We start from the raw sequence: 19,326 nt of genomic DNA, 5'->3' as shown, positions 1-19,326 counted from the left end.
TTTGTAGAAGCGTGTTCCACATTAAGCACTTCTAGTTTAGAAGCAAAGGCTTCTCAAATTATGAAAATTATAATTAGAACTGCTGTTAGTGAGATAAAGGATCCTATAGATGAGACTGTATTTCATGTTGTGTAAGCATCTGGGTTGTCGGAATAACGTCGTGGTATGCCAGATAAGCCAAGGAAGTGTTGTGGGAAAAATGTTATGTTAACCCCTACAAATATAATGGCAAAGTGGGCTTTGGCTCATATGTCGTCTAGTGTATACCCTGTAAATAGTGGGAATCAGTGTACAAATCCGACCATAATAGCAAATACAGCACCTATGGAAAGAACATAGTGGAAGTGAGCAACTACATAATATGTGTCGTGAAGGACAATGTCTAGGGAAGAGTTGGATAGCATAATACCTGTCAGCCCTTCTACTGTAAATAGGAAAATAAACCCTAGTGCTCATAGTATTGCAGGGGATCATTTGTTATTACCCCCATGTAGGGTTGCTAATCAGCTAAAGACTTTTACTCCTGTTGGGATGGCAATAATTATTGTGGCCGATGTAAAGTAAGCTCGTGTATCTACGTCAAGTCCTACTGTGAACATGTGGTGGGCCCATACAATAAATCCTAGGAAACCAATAGATATTATGGCTCAGACCATACCTATGTATCCGAATGGTTCTTTTTTACCTGAGTAGTAGGTTACGATATGGGAGATGATGCCAAAGCCAGGGAGAATAAGAATATATACCTCTGGGTGCCCAAAAAAATCAGAACAGGTGTTGGTAGAGGATGGGGTCGCCCCCTCCAGCTGGGTCGAAGAAAGTGGTATTCAGATTACGGTCTGTAAGAATTATTGTAATTCCTGCGGCTAGAACAGGGAGGGAGAGGAGTAGAAGGACAGCAGTGATTAGGACTGATCAGACAAATAAGGGGGTTTGATATTGTGTTATAGCTGGTGGTTTTATGTTAATGATTGTAGTGATAAAGTTAATTGCTCCGAGGATTGAGGAGACACCTGCTAAGTGTAATGAAAAAATGGTTAGGTCAACTGACGCCCCAGCATGTGCTAAATTGCTGGCTAATGGAGGGTAAACAGTTCAGCCTGTTCCTGCTCCGGCTTCTACTATTGATGATGCCAGTAAGAGGAGAAATGATGGGGGTAAAAGTCAGAAACTTAAATTGTTTATTTGGGGGAATGCTACATCTGGTGCTCCGATTATAAGTGGGACAAGTCAGTTGCCGAAGCCACCAATTATCATTGGTATAACTATGAAGAAGATTATTACGAATGCGTGGGCTGTAACGATTACGTTGTAGATTTGGTCATCGCCTAATAGGGCGACTGGTTGACCAAGTTCTGCTTGAATTAGGATGCTAAATGCTGTCCCTACTATCCTTGCTCAGGCCCCAAATAGTAGGTACAGTGTCCCGATGTCCTTATGATTGGTAGAGATAATCAGCGGTTAATGAACATAGGTAAAGTGGCTGAGTAAAGCATTAGACTGTAAATCTCAGCACAGAGGATAAAGCCTCTTTTTACCAAGCCTTAAGGTGATAATCACATTGAATTGCAAAATCGAAGGTGTAGAGAACTGACTCTACTAAGGCTTCTCCCGCCCCCTTTCTGATAGGCGGGAGAAGTAGATTGAAGCCATATTAGGGTGTTTAGCTGTTAACTAAAAGTTTATAGGTTTGAGTCCTATCAATCTAGTAGAGGATTTAGCTTAATTAAAGCAATTGATTTGCACTCATTAGATGTAAGATGTAGTCTTGAAGTCCTTATCATAAGTTAAACTTTGTGGGTTTGCTTAGGGCTTTGAAGGCTCTTGGACTAACTATCCTAAACTTCTGCTATAGAAGTTATAGGGAGATAGGGGAAGCATCAGTGTGCTAATGATTATTATTGGTGATAACATGTTGTTGCTTTTTGTATGGTCTTGTATATTTTGGAGTTGTTATTGCTTGGTGGTTAGTGAGGTTAAATAAATTAGTCGTGTGTAAAAGAATAGATTGATTAGGGCGGCTATTGCTATTAATATGGGTAAAGATAAGTTGTTTTTTATTAGTTCAGTGATGATAGCTCATTTAGGTAGAAATCCTGTGAGCGGTGGCAGTCCTCCTGTTGATAATAAAATTAATGAGATTATAGGTAGGGCTATTGGTATTTTATTTCATATAAGTGACATGGAAGTGATTGACGTAAATGAGTGGGCGTGGAAAATAAAAAATATGGGGACAGTTATAATGATGTAGATTAGGAGATTTAGGGTTGTTAGTGATGGGTTGTATGGTAAAATAGAGACTATTCAGCCTATGTGGGCGATGGATGAGTAGGCTAGGATTTTTCGTGTTTGTGTCTGGTTAAGTCCGTTTCATGCTCCAATTAATACTGAAATAATGGCTGATAAAATCAATAGATTAGGGTTAATTAGTTCATAGAATTGGAATAGGATGGATAATGGGGCGATTTTTTGTCATGTAAGAAGAATAAGTCCTACGTTAAGTTTGATACCCTGTGTGACTTCTGGAAGTCATGAGTGAAAGGGGGCTAAACCTAGCTTGATTGCTAGGGAGATAAAAGTTATTGTTATGATAGTGTTGTTGGTTTCGGGTTGGAATATCTATAGGCCTAGCTGTTTGAAGTTTATAAGGATGGAGAGGAGGAGGATTATTGAGGCGGTTGCTTGTGTGAGGAAATATTTAGTCGCTGCTTCAATGGAGCGTTGGGTTGGAGTTGTTGATTATAAGTGGAATAAGGGCTAGCAAGTTTATCTCTAGTCCAATTCATATGAGAAATAGATTGGAGCTCAATATGGTAATTACTGGCCCTGTTATGATAGTTAAATAAATAATTGTGTGATTGGATTAATTAGTACGGGAAGGGTTTAAACCAACATTTTCGGGATATGGGCCCGATAGCTCTATTAGCTGACCTAACTTTTAGAACGGGGTGTAATGGGTAGCACGGAGAATTTGAGATTCTCAAGTATAGGTTCAATTCCTATTGTTCTAGAAATAAGAGGGTTTTAAACCTCTATAATTTACTCTATCAAAGTAACTCTTTTTTCAGACATATTTCTAGGTGTATGGTGGAATACTTGCTATGAAGATTGGGGTGGAGATATGTCATATGCAGAAAGCTAGAGTTAATGGTAGGAAGTTTTTTCATAGGAGGTGCATTAGTTGGTCGTATCAGAATCGTGGGTAGGAGGCTTGGATTCATAGGAAAAGGGCTGTTAACATTATGGTTTTTAGTATGAAGTTTATGGTGTAAAAGTTCTGGGTTAATAAAATCATGGAATGGGCCTATAAATACAATTGTTGAAAGGGCATTCATTAGGATAATATTTATGTACTCGGCTATGAAAAATAGGGCAAAAGGTCCGGCAGCATACTCTATGTTGAACCCCGAAACTAATTCTGATTCTCCTTCTGTTAGGTCGAATGGGGCTAGGTTTGTTTCTGCTAGAGTTGAGATAAATCATATTATGGCCAAGGATCAGGCTGGGACTAGGGCCATAATGGTTCTTGTGTGTAGATAAGGGATTGGATTGAGAAATACCCATTTATTAAAAGGACGGATAAGAGGATAATTGCTATTGTTACTTCATATGAAATTGTTTGTGCAACTGCTCGCAGGGCCCCGAACATTGAGTATTTGGAGTTAGATGCTCAGCCTGATCATAGGATGGAGTATACCGAAAGGCTTGATGTGGCTAAAATAAATAGGATCCCTAGGTTTAGGTTAACTAGGGGATGTGGTATGGGGAGTGGAATTCATAGGCTTAGGGCTAGTGATAGAGATAATGTTGGGGCAATAATAAATAGGGTTGTAGAAGTAGCTAGGGGGCGTAGGGGTTCTTTAATGAATAGTTTTATAGCGTCTGCAAATGGTTGAAGAACTCCGTAGGGTCTTACGATGTTTGGGCCTTTTCGTAGTTGTATATAGCCTAGGATTTTTCATTCGACTAAGGTAAGAAATGCCCTGGTTGCAGAGCAGGGCTCTGTGGTCCCATTTCCAGTTCTATCTGGGGTTGGCACAGCTGCAGAGCTAGCTTTGCCAGCATTCTGAATGCACTTCTGCTGTAGTGCCCACCATCTTCTGGCCATCTACCAGCCAGAGGTCTGCTCTAGCCCTGGGTCTGTTGGGACACCTTGCTACACTTTGTCACCTTAGCCTCTGAGTGTCACTTTCCTTGCTTATAGACTAGGAATAACTAGGGTTGAAAAGAGAAGTACAATTACATTAACACATACAAAGTAATATGAACACACAGCCAATTGTCAATCATCTTGTTTTCCTCCACAACACCAGGGATCCCACCACTGCTAAAGAGCTTCCTCCAGGAGCGTCTGGGCATCCGCTTAGTGCGGAGGAAACTGGTAAAAGCTAAACACCATATTCTGATACCTCGGAAGGAATCACGAAAGGTAAGTCTTCCAACAGGACCCTGACCCCAGGGGAAGTGGAGCCTGTTTTAACATGCGCACTGGCTTGGGCATGAGAACACCCCCTCCCCAGCCGAACCTGGAACTTCTCTCTCCATTGACTCCTGTGCCTTCCTTTCTTGTTAGACAGAGCTAGAGGCAGGGGTGATAAGACGGAGAGTCCTCAGGAGGAAGAGGGAGAATGAAGAGTCTTGGATGTCACTAAGTCCGTGATCCCCTAATTTTATAGAAAAACTAGGGCCAGTGAAGAAGTGGGAGAGAAATCAGCCTTGAAGTTAGGATACCTCACTATCTACCTCACTATCTAGAGTTTTGATCTGAGTGGCTGGTATCTCGGCTCTGGGCCTCACAGAGCTGCTTAAAGGGCAGATGAAGGAGCCATGACGCTACACTGAACTTAGTCACACAAGGCCCTGGTGCACGCGACAGCTCTGGTGGCCAGAACTAGATACACAGCCCGTCGAAGGCAGGCTGGATTCTCTCACTCCGAGTGGGCTCTTAGATTCACCTCTGGGGACCTTGTTGGTAATTAACATCTCTTGATCTAAAGGAGTTTCAGGAAATCTGTGAAGAATGCCTGTCTGCTAACCACAGACACATCTGTCCCTTGCCACCTCATCTGTGGCTGCTTCAGTTAATGAAGCTCTTAAGCCCCCAGAGGAGCAGAGCAAGGGTTAAAGCCAAAATAGATGACATTCTTAGGGTTTCTGTGGCATGCTGTGAGGATCTACCACCTCCCTGTGCATCTACCATCTGGGGCGGAAGGAGGATGTTAGTGAGCTTGATGCTGGGTACATGCCTGTCTCTTACATCATCCATGGCTGGTACTCCATGGGGCACTCACACCTCTGTCCTCACTCTTCTCCCAAGAAAACAGGCTCAGAGAGGTGCACCAGCTCACGAGATACAAGTTAATGTTGGGTTCAGGGTGTCCCTCGCCCTTCCTCCTGTTTAAGGTTCTGAGTAATCTGAGTATCAGCTGTGAACAACAAAGCACTGGGGTACATCTAGGCACACACAGAACTTGGCCCTAGAACATGGCTTAGGCCTGACACCAGCTGAGACAGCAGCCTGTCTGCAGTGTGCCAAGAAGGGGAGCTACACGTGCAGGCCAGTCCTAGGACTTTTTTCCTCAACTCGCTGGACAAAGGCATGGGTAGGAGGAAAACTGAAGAGTTTTTCCTGTGAGCACACAAGAGGCAGCTATACCAGCCTAGCCCCCAGGGCAGGGGGTCAGCCCCCAGTGAGGCAGGAATGAAGACCATCAGTTCACCCTGTGAAAGAGGGAAGGGGTGGGGAGTGGTCTGCCTTGTTCACAAGGAATCCACACGCTTCTAAGTACAGTGCCCAGTAGTCAGTCTGTAAACCTAGACAACAAGGCATGGACAGCCTCCTCCCTCTTTCTGCTCCCCCTTCCCCTACACAGGAAGACAGTGCAGGAAAGATGGTAACTGGCCCTGCCAGCTAAGTAATTCCACAGCTCCTGAGAAACACGGCTTAGGGAAACAGCCACCCCATCCCTGTAGAAATCCCCGAGGAGAGTGAGAGGCATCTGTTAAACCCTAAAGAGTGGCACTGACCTGACTGTGAGGCCTAGAGCCCGGGACAAGTACCTGGGAAAGAGGCCAGTTGTTCCTAGGTACTTTATAAGATTCTCAGATGAGCAACAGAAGCCACGCGGAGATCAGAAGACAACTTGTGGGAGCCATTTCTCACCTTCCAGGCTGGCAGCAAGAGCCCTCCCCACTAAGCCACCACGGTGGTATACAGTGTCACTGTGTCCTCTGGGTAGGGCACATGTGACCCTCCTGCTTCCCCAGACTCTGCTCTCACCATGCAGCTCATCTAGAGAGCCAATCTAATCCAGCCTTTCTCTCATTCAGGTGAAAACCCACGTCCCCAAAGTGCCAAGGCATTCTCTGGTCCCCCATCACCTGAGCATGACCACAGACAAGCCTCCCTCAAGTTTTATGCAGGAGCCAGAATTGGGAGCTGAGGAACTTCCCTCCACTGAAAACACCTCTCATGAGGCACTGCTGGCTACTGAGGGCCCAGAAGGCCCTTCCCTAACTCACCGGACCTTTGTGCCAATGCCTCCCATCTGCTCCGACTCCACCGTACACAGTGAGGCCGTGTCCCATCCAAGCCGTACAGCTGGCCTCTTGAGCCCAGACCACCCATCAGATGATGATGCCAAGAGTACGGAGTCCATCTTCCTGACTCAGGTGCTTGTCCCCAGCTGCCTCCACCTCTGGCTGCAATGCCCACAGGTTCCTGCACCGAGCCACCTGCACTGCACTCTCTGGTCAGGGGCTTCACAGGACACTAGTAGCCCTGTGGCACAGACAGCACCTCGGATCTTCCTGGGATGTGGTGCTGGCCAGTTGGCAGAGGCTTGTCACTACTGTCCCTTTGCTAGAGTTACCTCCCTTCTCATGCTGCCTTGGGTCCTGGGAACAAAGGTGGCTCAGATACAGGCACCATCTTCGAGGTGCTTATGGTCTAAAAGGAAAGCTGACAGGAACAGAACTTGCCACCTGTGCTGAGACTGGGGGAACTCAGGAACCAGGCCTGAGGAAGGATACCTCTGTTCCAAACCAGGAGGGCCATGGAAACGCTAGAAAGGTAGAGATATGGGCAAAGAGAACAGGAAGTATGGTGCAGGGGAAGAAATTCAAATGGAACCATGAATATCCAGTGGGTCATGACCCGTTTGGGGTCAAACAACCCTTTCACATGGGTCACCTAAGACCATCAGAAAACACAGATGTTTACATACTTATAATTCACAAGTAGCAAAATTATACTTTACTAAGTAGCTACAAAAACAATTTTATGCTTGGGGGTAACCACAACACAAGGAATTGTATTAAAGGGGTTGCAGCATTAGGAAGGTTGAGAACCACTGGTGTAGAGAAAGGAAATCCCCAATGTGAATGACTCAAATCCCAGATAATTCTGAATTCTGAATTTTTTTTTGTGCCAACATGTCCACAAGAGGAAAATTCCACATCATGAAATTTTTGTTTCATGCATAAAATCACTGAAGATATATGAAATTACCTTAGGGCTATGTATTTAAAATATACATAAAACATCAACAAATTTTACATGTAGACTTGGGTCTCGTGCCAAGGCATCTCATCTTGTCATGTAAATATTCTAAAATATAAACGTTCTTCTTCTCCCGGGCATTTCATGTAAAGATTGTTCAACCTCCATAAGGCTAGAAGAACTGGCAGGGTCCCCCGGAACATCCCTACATGGGTAGGGCGTCCTGTACTGTATAAAAACTATTTGGGTAGTCAAAATGTTCCTGGCTTACCTCAATGTGAGAAAAAGAATATAAAACAAACACCCTGAGCGTGGCATTCGACGGTCCTTCCCGGGCCTTGCTCAGCACCAGGCCACTTGTCAGGTGCGCTGCTCTTACATGTGCACGCTGCTCCTTGACTGCTGCAGCCACTGCCCTTTGTCATGGCTGGGAGCCCAGGCCTGCTCCTGTTTGTACACACCACCTATTCTTTCGGCCTCTTCCATGCCTCAGCTCTCCCTTATGAGGGCCCAACACATGAGCTGTGCAGAGCCCATGTTGGGATTGGGCAGGAAACAAGTGAGTGTGTTCTCTTCCTGGCACAGGTGAATGAACTGCCATCCTCAACCATCCACAGGGAAAAGTTAGAGGCGAAGGAGAATGTCCAAAAGAGACCACTAACTGCACCCAGAGAGGCAAAGAGGACCCGGCGGAAGCAGCCGTCTGCCCCTATGTCCAACAAGTATGATGGCTATGAGGAGCTGCTCACGGCCAAGCCTGATCCTACCTTTGTGGAGCCGAAGGGTATGTCAGGGCTAGGGACATCCTCTCAGCCCAGAGCAGGCCACGCCAGGCCAAGGCTGATGCTGACTCCATGTGACTGTCTGCCAGGGGGTTCTTAGTACACGGCAGCATCACACTGCCCTTTGCTGAACCTTCACTGCTTTGGGTCATGGGTTTTTTTCAAAGACTGCCAGGATTAGCCCAGTCAGCCTGGGTGGAAAATTGCTCATAGAGAAGGGTTAATGAGCAAACAAGGTCAGATTCCTGAGTTCTCACCAGCCTCTGTTAAGGCCCAGAAGACCATCCCAAACCCTCCCCAGCTGGTTTGGGGCAGCAGAGGCAGTGCCCTCTCATCTATGATTCTATTTACTCTGGTGTGACAACAGTATCTGTGCCTCCCAAAGAGCCTGCTGGGAGCCAGTCTCCTGGGAGTCACTCCTATCATGTGACCCCCGAGTTTACGGAATCACTGTGAGGCCCAAAGTCTTCCCACATCAGGCTCTGAGCTCACAGGGACATTTCTCGCAATGAATGGTGAAGCATTGGGGTGGGGGTGGGGAGGCCGCAGATCAGAAAGCCCTGGTAAATGGCTTTCTTGGGCTCTGCAGTTCTTTTCCCAGCACTGAGCAGGGTCAGGGACGACACCTGTTTCTGCCTTCTCTGCTAGGCATCCAGAAGAATGCGCAGGCCCTGCACCGCATGCTGAAGCAGCCGCTTGTCTGCCGTTCCTCCAAGCCCAGGCTGGACACTTTCCAGAAACCCTACATACCCAAAGAGAAGCGGGTAAGCACCTCAGCCGCTGATTGTGCTCCTGAGTTTTGAGGTCTCCACCTTGGGACCTTGAGGCCCGTTTCCCAGAACTCCCTACTGCCCCCTGCCTGTCGCTATGACAGACCTCCTTATCTTGTGCCAGGCTGCGAGGATACCAATACCACCCCCACGGAAGACCAAAGCGCAGCTGCTGGATGACATCCTCATTCGCATGCGGGACCCTCGGAACGTCACTGAAGCTCCACTGGGTATGGTGCCACTGTCCCATCAAGGCTGGTGTCTACTAGGGAGGGCTGGTACGAAACTAGGAGGGAGGATGTGGAAAGTGGGATTTCCCAAGCCCTTTACAGTGTATGCAGGACAGGCAGGCAGGCAGGCAGGAGGCTCCCATGTCACCGGGCACCTTCGGGTTTTGGACTAAGGCATGACTTCCCACTGTCGGGGCTGTACTGCCTCCACACACCAACATACTTTGTGTATCTCTGGGCCTGAGGAACCGGCGAGCCTGGCCCTGTCCACTCTCGTCCCTGCAGGCGCAGTGCTGCAGCGGCGCGCACAGCAGCGCCTGGTGAACCAGAAGCAATACCGAGAGGCCAAGCGGCTGCTAAAGGAGTTCCGCGCTCGCTACAGGCAGCTGGTGCGCAGCTCACTTCGGACTGTGTTCACCGCCAGCCCGCCGCCCAGGCCGCCCACACGTCGCGCACTGAGCGCAGGCCAGCCCAAGTTGGGCCGCTTCCTCGAGTTCATGGACGAGTTCTGCCAGGAGCCCACGGCCAGCGACTCGAAAGAGTAGAGCTTCACACCGCCCTCCCCAGAGGCTCTGTGCCCTGGACCGTGCCCTGCCCTGAACAGAGAGGGCTTGGGCTCCATCTCGCTCCGTGGTCAGCATGTGGAGCTCGGCAGGACCTCGCCTCCGAGCCCGGCCAAGCTACACCTGGTGGCTGGCCCAGCAGCAATAAAGAGTGATGCATAGAGCAATACAGTGGGCACCACGTATTCTTGGAAGCCAGGTCAGGGCCACAGTGGTGGTGTCACTAAGGAAAAATCTCCACTGATTCCTGCATCCCAGAGGGCTATGAGAAACCCACCTGAGTCGCTCGTGACAGCTTCAATAAGTGCGGAGACAGAGAAGTAGCACAGAAAGCTCAGAAGTGGGCTGTAGCCAGCAAGAGGCAGGGTACCAAAGCAGAGGACCCAAGCCAGGCAGACAGATTTCCCGCGAGGAAGCTTTTTTCCATTGTGAGCGTGAAAGATGATGGAATGGTCCCTTTTGAGATAATGGCTGATAGAAGGGGGAGGGGCTAGTTTCCCAGGGTCCTATAATCCAGGACACAAGCTGAAGACAGGAATACAAACATCTGGGCTGGGTGGGAACCTGGGCTGGGGTTGCTGCATTCTTGGTGTGTGCCCAGTAGGCAGCACCTAACCCAGGAAGGTCTGGAGAAGTTCAGGAGGGCTATGCTGTGTGGGACCTAAGACTTCTCTCCTGAGGACAGCTACTTCAGATTGGGGCATCAGACAGAGCTGCAGTCCCCAGGGTCGAAGAATGCTTCTTAGCCTTCAGCAAGGTAGACACCCCAAATCCAAATCACAACCATTTACACATTATTGAACTCAACTTCACAGGCATGCAAATAGCTAAAGTACTTACCCTAAGCTGCGATCATAGTCAATGCCCATGTGCATGTACCTCACTATGCAGGCCACACCAGGTGACAAAGTAGTTAGCTCATTTGGATGTCTGACAGATACAGGTATTGCAGGGACCCACAGCAGCAGCCACATTCAGGGCATTTGTGCTTGGCTTGCTAGACTGGACTTTCAGGAGTTTCTAAGTGTCTATCTTTCCTTAGTTGTTAGGAGAAGCCACCCTGACAGTGACACTGTCAACCCACCAGGTTCCACTTGAGACCTTCCTAGACTGCTCCCTTCGCCAGATGTGTTATTGCCACATATTCTCAAGAATGGACCCTACTACCTGCTTACCTACACACATACTCTGTTCCAACCTAGCTTCTTCAGTCTTCCCCAGGAACAGAGCTGACTCTGAAGTTTTAATGGTTATGCTACACTGGACTATGTAGCCTGACTGCCTATGTCCCTCAGTTCCAGGTCTGCTCTCTGTACCCCCATGGCAGCCCCTTAACCAGTGTGAGGGCATTCCAAAGAGGGCACACTTGTCTGGGCCAAGCACCACCTTCTCTCCCTTGAACAAGCTGGTTGCCTCTCCTTGCTAAGTTTCCAATCATTCTGAGTTCCTTACTTTGGCTTCTTACCCCACAGGCTACTTTCATAGAGAGCAAGTTCAAGCATGAGCCCCCTTTTCCATACATGTAACAAAACGTTGACTGAACCCCAGCAGGAAGCCACTATGTTGTACCCCAGCTCTGCTACTACTCTAGTAGGACTTGGTAAGATGGCTCATGGTTTTCCTTTTTTTCTTGTATTTTCTGACAGAATTTCATGTAGCCCAGGATGACCTTGAACTCCCGATCCTGCTGTCTCCACAAACTCAAACTGAATGGTCTAGTCACCCAGAACGCTAGTGAGCAATCAGAACCCACAGATGGAGAAGCAGACTATGCTCACACCTGTCACCTGCCCAACCAGTTCCAGTCCAGACAGCAACTGGAGCCATACTGTTCTCCAAGGCCAGTGGCAGAGGTTTGCACTGCAAGGTTATCTGAGGCTACAGCAGTGCAAGAGGTAACCAGCAGCTTTGGGGTCAGAGGGCCCAGCACCTAGGCTCTGCACTGCCAGGGCTGGAGTTCCCATCTGTAAAGGAGGACACCCACCATACCTAGTTACAGGGGAATTAACAGTGTGTTGAGCGTCTTGCTACTATAGGGACCGAGTACTGTTTTCAAATCTCCGCTGGCTTTTCAAATCTCCCTTGAAGGCCTTGGGCCGAAGGTCTTCGAAGGTCCCACATGGGCTTGCAGAGTCTTCCAGGTTCATTTTCTGAGTTTAAGAGAAACAGGTTAACATTTGTTCTATGTTCAGTGAAAAACTCATGTCAAAGGTATTTTTTTTTTATGACTTTCTGAGCAATGGTTCCAAAGAAGAGTATGTTTAACAATCGTATTTCTAAGTACAGCTGTAAGGGGCAAGGACGGTGGCATCCCACAAGTCACTCTTTATGCAAACTGTGTCTTCAGAGAAGTAGGGATGGTCACAAGAGGTCAGGAAACTAAATACTGTCCATTAGAATACATCAAAAGGTATATTTATTCCTTGTGGAGACCGCACCCCAGTGCCTTTCCATCCCAGGCACCTCCCTGCCCCAGGACAGCACCCAACACCTGCCTTGAGCTTAGTCCACACTGTCAGACACAGGTCTCTCGAGACTAACCAGAAGTAGACTGTTTGCTTTCATAAGTCTGCTTTACTGCATTTCCAACCTGGGCCTTGCCTGGAACAGGCACACACACATGAAGAATGCACTTTGGTTCTGTTTTAGTTGTACAACCTCCCACTCAATTCCACACCATTTCACTGTGGCGAAAAGCATCCCTGACAGGGCATACCTTGTCCCAAGTCCTCTGTCAAAAGGCTCTTTATGAGTCAAGGGGTTACAGACAGCAGTGGCAGTCCACCAGGATGTAGGGCCCCTTCTCCGATCCTAATGTAAACAGGTTGAGTAAGTCACAACCACCAGACCACAAGGAGCTATAGCAGGTTGCCTAAAACCAAACAGACAACCATTTTATATTTCTAGGTGGAAAGGTTTGGTACTTGGCTCTTAAGACAACTCTATCTGTACAGCTAAGAGTAAACAGTGTATCAGGTGCAGAGAGAGGGAGGGGGAGAGTGGAGAAGGGAGAAAAAGAACACCCACTTGTCTTGCATAGTATCTGTTTCTTGCTTTGCTGGAGCTTAGGGCTGATGGTCATGTCTGATGCAAACTGGAATCTCAGCTTGGAGGGCAAGTGGTAGCTAGGGAGAACTGACGGCTGCTACAAGAATCTGGCACCAGAAGGCTACACCCTGCACAGCTCGACACTGAAGCCTGCACTGTCTTTTGCTCATACTTGGTGGTAGGGAAGGGAGAGGAGCAAACCTGATCTTAGCATGGCTTTGTCTAACTCCTTCTGGACCTGAGACGCCACAAAGGGGACACAAGAGTGTATTTGCCCCTCAGAAGAAAAACTGGCAGACACAGAGCAGTCTGGTCACATGGGTTTTGGTGCCTCTTCCACCATCCACTTTGACTAAGTTGACACCTCTGTGTGTTCCTTCCTACATGTCTTCTACAGAAGTCTTCAGAATGCTATGGTGAAAGGTGCGTTTCTGGGTCATCAAAGAAAATGTGTGCAGCAGCCTAGTCCTCGCACCCTCCTGGGTCATGAGACTTTAACCAGTTCCATCCTCTCTAAACGCTAAGTCTAGGGAGCATCCTATGGTTGAGCAAAGGGCTGGCTAAGAAAGGTGTAAGACCCTAAGGAATTTTATTCTGAAAGAAACAGCAAAGGCTGTAATTAAAATAACTACAACAAAATTCCACTTATTACTTAGTTCACACTATGGGGTTTTCCCTATTAAGTACTCTGTATATTATGAATATATTCAGGGGATATAGGTACAACTTAATTGAAAGAAACAAAAGAGCCGTTGTAAAACCTCTGTTACTTGGGTGTCCCCTTCATTCACAAATTGTGTGACTTTCACTATTATTCTGCCCTAGAAAACTACAGCAGAAACCAGAACAGTGGGTCTTCATTTAAAGTGGGGCTGGGGCTGGTCCAGCTTTAATATCCCACGATGATGAGCTAGCCTCTACCGTCTCCTGATGGCTCTCCACTTCAGTGACAAGCTAGGAAGAAGAAACCCCAGGTCACTGCCGGTTCTGGTGAGAGGTCAGCTTGGGGAATGCATTAGGAGATCACCAAAATGAAGAATGGGCTTCTCTGGCCCTGCCAGTGATCCAGACCTGCCTCATTTCTTAGGACTTGATGTAAATGCAGCTTCTGAACAGGGTGACTGTTCTATAACCATTGCAGAACATCCACTCTTCTCTGGGAAAGTTACTTAGGGAGCGGGAAAAGGCAGAGTTAACCAGCTCATAAATACTGACAAGGTGTGGGAAATGTTGCTGGTGGCAGGCTAAGTGCTAGTTCTCTCTGCTATAGAGGAAATGGCTGTCCAGAGATCATTAACACACTCTCTGGCCGAACACACGGGCACGCACAGTGCACTAGACACGCCCCCTCCCAACGGGGACTATCCTATGGTCCAGCACAGGGTGGGGTGGTCTAAGAGCTCAAAAGCGCCTACTGAATGAACACAGCCTTCAATCAGCAGCTGCCCATGTTAGTCAGTGGCTAGTTTGTAACCAGACAATAATTAATGAAATAGCTTTACTCTCTGAGGGGCATTTTACCTTAAAAAATAATAAGGGACATTTATGACCAGTATACTCTCCCCACAAAAGAAAGTTTTGGGTTTTTGTTTTGTTTCTTTTAACAAATAAGGTCAGTTAGGAAAGAATTCCTAGACAAGAGGTAACTAAGGGACAGAGGTCAGTTGCTGGTTGAATAATCCCTGACTTGATACCAATCCATCTGGTCCAGATGACTTCTCCCACAGGTACCATCAGCTACTCAGGAATGTCACTAAGGTTACCTTTCTGGAGAAGGGCTACCAACCCTCTTGAGGAATGGCACATCTCTTAGAAAGACTCACCCTCCTCTTACTCTAGTAAGAAAACAAGCGGAATGCACATCCAGAAGGAGCACAGCAGAACGAGGGTTGTGAAGTGATGTCTTTCCCTCTAGCGCACCAGCTCTCCTGAGTCAACAGCTGTAGCTGTGAGAGTGACCACATGCGAGAGCACCTTGCATGCAGCGCTTCAGTAGTTTTCCCACCTTCGAAGCTAAGCAGACTAAAAAGGAAGCCTTTCCTCCTCAGTGTAAACTGTTCTGCCTCGACTTAAAGAACCACTACCCACGGCACACTGGGACGGCCCCAGCCAGCCCAGCGTCCGCAGTACCCACTCAGCAGCAGCATCACACCTGCAGGTACGCTTGTCACCACTGCTGTGCACACTCTTAGAGTCAAGGCAGTAACTAGGGGCAGGGGGGATATTTAAATATATATTTCTCATCTATTAAAAATATTTTCTTTTTCCCAAAACCAAAAATTAACTCCAACTGAAAGTGTTTTTCTAATGGCCAATGGCATATAAAAGGGTGACATGTGGAAAAATAAGTGTCTTTGCTACTACCTAGTAAGACTAGCCTTCCAATAATAATTACTAAGATCATAAAAGAAATATATGAAATGGCAAAAATTTCAAAGTTTTCTCTAATGGAATCTCCTGTATCTGCAGACCAGGGCCAGCCCTCCTATTTTGGGCATTAACATGTCTTCTAGCAGCCCTAAAGCCTGAAGTTACCTAGGGCAAGAAGTAAAGTGGTGTGACTATCTATAAAGTAATGAGACTATTGCATGTTTTAAAAACACACCCACACCCCAGGACTCTCGGTTCCCCACCAGAGCAGCCTCTGAAGCCACCTATCTCGGTGATGGCCACACACATCCAGCATCCCCGGGAACAGTCAGTTCTGAGCTGCAGAGAAAGAGCTCTGTCTGCTCCAAGGGACAGCTTTCTTGGGACTCCATGTGCTCCTTCCCCTCCCTAGGAGCTTCAACCACCTTTGGGCTAATTCCAAATCTGAGGTTTTCTCTTCTACAATCCCCCAAACTGACATCTGGCCCGAGGAAACAGCACTACAGGTAACCTCCCTCAGCCACTGAGGAGGGGTTATCCTCTAGCTATTTCTACACTTTGTTTCAGAAACTCTCTGATCAAAGGCAACTCACAGGAGAACTACGCAGTATCCTGCTGGGACCTTTCAAGGGAGACAGCATAGGGTGGGTACAGAAGCTCTGGAAGGTTTGTTAAAATGCCAGTCACATGACTATGGTAACAGCTCATACAGACAAAGGGAACGCCAGCCCACCTGAGAGTCCCTAAAATCCTATCAGAATCCCTATTCTCACTGAGCCCAGAAGGGCAGAAGCACCAAGCACCACCAGGGATGCAAAAGACACATGGTGTCAGCTGCTAAGAAAAATAAACCCCAAAGGTCCATGGGACTGAATTTACCAGCTGCATCCAGCTAGATACCTTGTTTCCACAGTATGGGAGACTCAGCATTGACCTTTGCCTGACTCTGGGGCAAGTTTTTCATGATTTTTAGACCAAAATTTCAGATAGCCATTGCCAAGTGGAAAGTAGTAAGAAAACCTCATAGCTGTCTCAGGCTAGGACTCCTAGGGAAGCAGAGCCTGTAAACGGGTAGGTGAGCCACCGCAGTTCTACCGTTTACATCTCGGCAATGTTAACTGCTCCGAGGGGGCTTCGCACTGTCACACCTAGTGCCCAGCCAGTCCCTAGGCCACCCTGGCATGCATGCCCTCAGGCACCCTGTGGTTGTGGAGAATCCAGGAGACACAGTGGTCACCCTGGGCGACACCACTCAGCAGCTGAGAACCTCAACACCTGCACTGCAGATTCATCAAGCTGACACCAAGAAGACCAGGTGTCAATCACAGCATCAGTCAAATGTCATAGTTTAAACAGGGAATGCAAATTAACTTCTGGAGAAGCAAAGGTTCTAAGCTCAACTGATTTAGGTATGCAGAGTCACATAGGGAAGACAGACGAACATGATCACCTGTGCTGTTCATCTCGGATCTTCCCAAGCACTGCACTGCTTGTCTCTGAAGAGTGGATCTTTATCTGCAAGTCTGACTTAAACACTATGCTGTGGTAAGAAGCTGTGTGTGGGGGGGGGGTCTCACGAGTGTGAGAAGGTACTCTCTCCCTGCCACCTCTCACTCTGGCCATCACGTTCATGAATGAGGCCAATCTCAATCTCATTCCAAGTGGGTGCTGCCAGATTTGGGCCTGGAAGCCTTCAGAGCTGGCTCACTCAGGGGGTGAGAAGCATGGCCCAGGTCCTAGAGAGCCAAAGATACAGACCCTTGGCTTTGATTACCAAGGTCCTGAAGCCCCTCAGAACCGTATTAGACAGTGTTTTGCCATCGAAAGAAACTCAAAGTGAGACCATTCAGCTAGTTCTTTTGGATAAATGACTGAGGCCAAGGCCTCTGAGAAGCCGTAACATTACATTGTTCAGTAAGTGCTACTTGGCCCCAGCCAGGCTGCTGGACCGTAAGAGATACTGATCCATGTTTCCTTTCCGCCGGCTCACAGTCCGCCTCTCACTGTCAAATATGCGCTGTGACTGGATAGCCATCGGGCCCGCATCCTCCTGCTGCCATTTCCGCCCCACCTCAAACAGTCCTGGGTCTTTGGGGGCCAGGCCGATGTCACTGCTGGGTGGTCGCAGTTTCTTAACACCATTCTGTTCCAAGTGCTTGGTCTTACAACGTCTTTTCCGGCCCCTACGCAAGGAAGGAATTGACTCCTCTCCTAGGCTGTCAACCAGAATGCCATTAGCCAGATCAAAATGACCGAGTGTCTTCAGCTGTTTCTTTGTTTTGAGGACCCCACCCAAAACATCATTTTTGAGTAGCACTGAATTAACTGCTGAAGTCTTCATGACTGTGCTCGTGCAAGTTTTGTCTAACGTGGCATCTAGGGTGGACCTTGACTCTTCAGACTGCTCCCCTTCCAAAGAAGGCCCACTGGCTACAACTCTGTACTCTGAGGAATGGCAGGATTCCACTGGAACCTCATGGCTCCTTTTTCTAACACAGTCCTGTTCTGCTTTTGTCTGGTTAACAGAAGGGGAATATTCAAGGGTAGTAGATGTGGGCCCAGCACACTCTGAGAGCACCTGGGCTCTGGACAGTTTTGTACTTAGAGCCAGAGGCGGCCTCTCCTTGCTAGAATGAATAGCTTCAGAGCCTGGTAACTCCTCCCATCCTTCAGGGGCCAGGGAGGTGAGAGTGGCTTTGGAAAGGGTCTTCTTGATCTGCCGTTCCTGGAAGATCTGTTCCCACTTCTTGAGGATCCGTGGACTAGCCTCGTAGGAAGTCTGCTTCTGCAGGCTTCTGTTCAGGTTACGAGGTGTTGACTTGATGATGAGAGGACTTAGCACACGGCCGTCAGGGAGTCTTTTGGGAGGGGTGCATGGTGAGCAGACGATGGGCTTGAAGTGGTTTAGTTCTTCAGAGATGCTGTCGTTGCTTTCAGGGCTGATAGAGCGCTCTGGCTTATGCAAAGAAGTCAAGGATGAAAGGGAGCTGAAGGGCATGCGCTTTTCTATGGTTAAGTCAGGAGCTGAGAGGCAGCGGTTGTTTTGAGTGGACAAGAGAACACCAATAATGGGGGTGGACCCTGGAGTTATAGTTGTGACCTGAAAGAAATATAAAAGATCATGTGTGTCTGTGTGCACATACATGTGCAGGTGTCCACAGAGGCCAGAAGTGGGTGTTGGATCCCCTGGAGCTAGAATTATGGGAAGCAACTGACCGATGTGAGTCTAGTACTCTGCAAGCAGAAACGCTCTTCATTGCTGAGCCATCCCTCCAGCTCTCTCATGTATGTGTTTCTACATAAATCCTTTAGATGGTGGGAAGATGGGGAAGGAAGGGAGAAGAAGGGTAATGTGTACCTTAAAAAAAATAGGGAAATCCTAGCTTAAAACACATACACACACATTAAGGAATTAGAAACATTAAAATCTGAAGATGGGTCTCACCGAGACCTACTTAAAAGGTTATCTATCTATAATGGTGTAATACCCCCAAACTCTGTCTACTAATTTGAACCTTCTTCCTTCATCTCTGTCTATAGGATCCTGTGCAACTAACATACTTTGCCTAGTGCAGGAGAAGCTATGTGTGTGTTGCTGGGTAAGCCTGAGGCTGAGGTGTACCTTGGCTCTGTTGGGTGGAGCTGTTCTGAGCCTGCTCTTCACTCGGTCCTGAACCGTGTCACTGCAGCTCTGACTCCTCTGCACCTTGGTGTTTAGCTTCCTATAAAAAGAATATTTAGTTACGATTAGCCCCTACGTGAGTTTAGGAAAAGATGACAGTCTCTTACCATTCTAAGCCACTCACCAAGAAAGACAACCCTTAGGTAGCTATAATAGAAAACAGGTTAACTTATTAATTAAACACCAATAAGAAAGACAGGACACTTAGTTCAGGCTTGCCGGGCGGTGGTGGCGCACGCCTTTAATCCCAGCACTCGGGAGGCAGAGACAGGAGGATCTCTGGGAGTCTGGGAGTTCGAGGCCAGCCTGGTCTACAAGAGCTAGTTCCAGGACAGGCTCCAAAGCTAACAGAGAAACCCTGTCTCGAAAAACCAAAAAAA

The 19,326-nt window shown here is 47.7% G+C and overlaps 2 protein-coding genes across 2 annotated transcripts in view; one reads left to right on the top strand and one right to left on the bottom strand.

Annotated features, from left to right (window-relative positions):
* The window catches only part of Xrra1 (X-ray radiation resistance associated 1), a 73,059-nt gene extending 60,741 nt beyond the window's left edge, over positions 1 to 12,318 (top strand). The window contains exons 14-19 of the mRNA XM_013350176.2: positions 4,314 to 4,429; positions 6,331 to 6,672; positions 8,087 to 8,285; positions 8,932 to 9,047; positions 9,178 to 9,283; positions 9,569 to 12,318. Of these exons, the coding sequence (XP_013205630.1) occupies positions 4,314 to 4,429; positions 6,331 to 6,672; positions 8,087 to 8,285; positions 8,932 to 9,047; positions 9,178 to 9,283; positions 9,569 to 9,828 (1,139 nt within the window). The 3' untranslated portion in view covers positions 9,829 to 12,318. The remainder of the gene's footprint in view (positions 1 to 4,313; positions 4,430 to 6,330; positions 6,673 to 8,086; positions 8,286 to 8,931; positions 9,048 to 9,177; positions 9,284 to 9,568) is intronic.
* A 4,787-nt stretch (positions 12,319 to 17,105) lies between these two features.
* Rnf169 (ring finger protein 169) overlaps positions 17,106 to 19,326 on the bottom strand; it is a 44,160-nt gene continuing 41,939 nt past the window's right edge. The window contains exons 5-6 of the mRNA XM_026784419.1: positions 18,887 to 18,986; positions 17,106 to 18,364 (exon numbers count right to left, since the gene is read on the bottom strand). Coding sequence (XP_026640220.1) covers positions 17,186 to 18,364; positions 18,887 to 18,986 — 1,279 coding nt within the window. The 3' untranslated portion in view covers positions 17,106 to 17,185. The remainder of the gene's footprint in view (positions 18,365 to 18,886; positions 18,987 to 19,326) is intronic.

The sequence above is a fragment of the Microtus ochrogaster genome, chromosome 22 (genome assembly GCF_000317375.1).
Source record: "Microtus ochrogaster isolate Prairie Vole_2 chromosome 22, MicOch1.0, whole genome shotgun sequence".
Classification (NCBI taxonomy): domain Eukaryota; kingdom Metazoa; phylum Chordata; class Mammalia; order Rodentia; family Cricetidae; genus Microtus; species Microtus ochrogaster.
The sequence above is the reverse complement of the archived record's forward strand: the minus strand, read 5'-3'. Positions and strand labels throughout refer to the sequence as shown.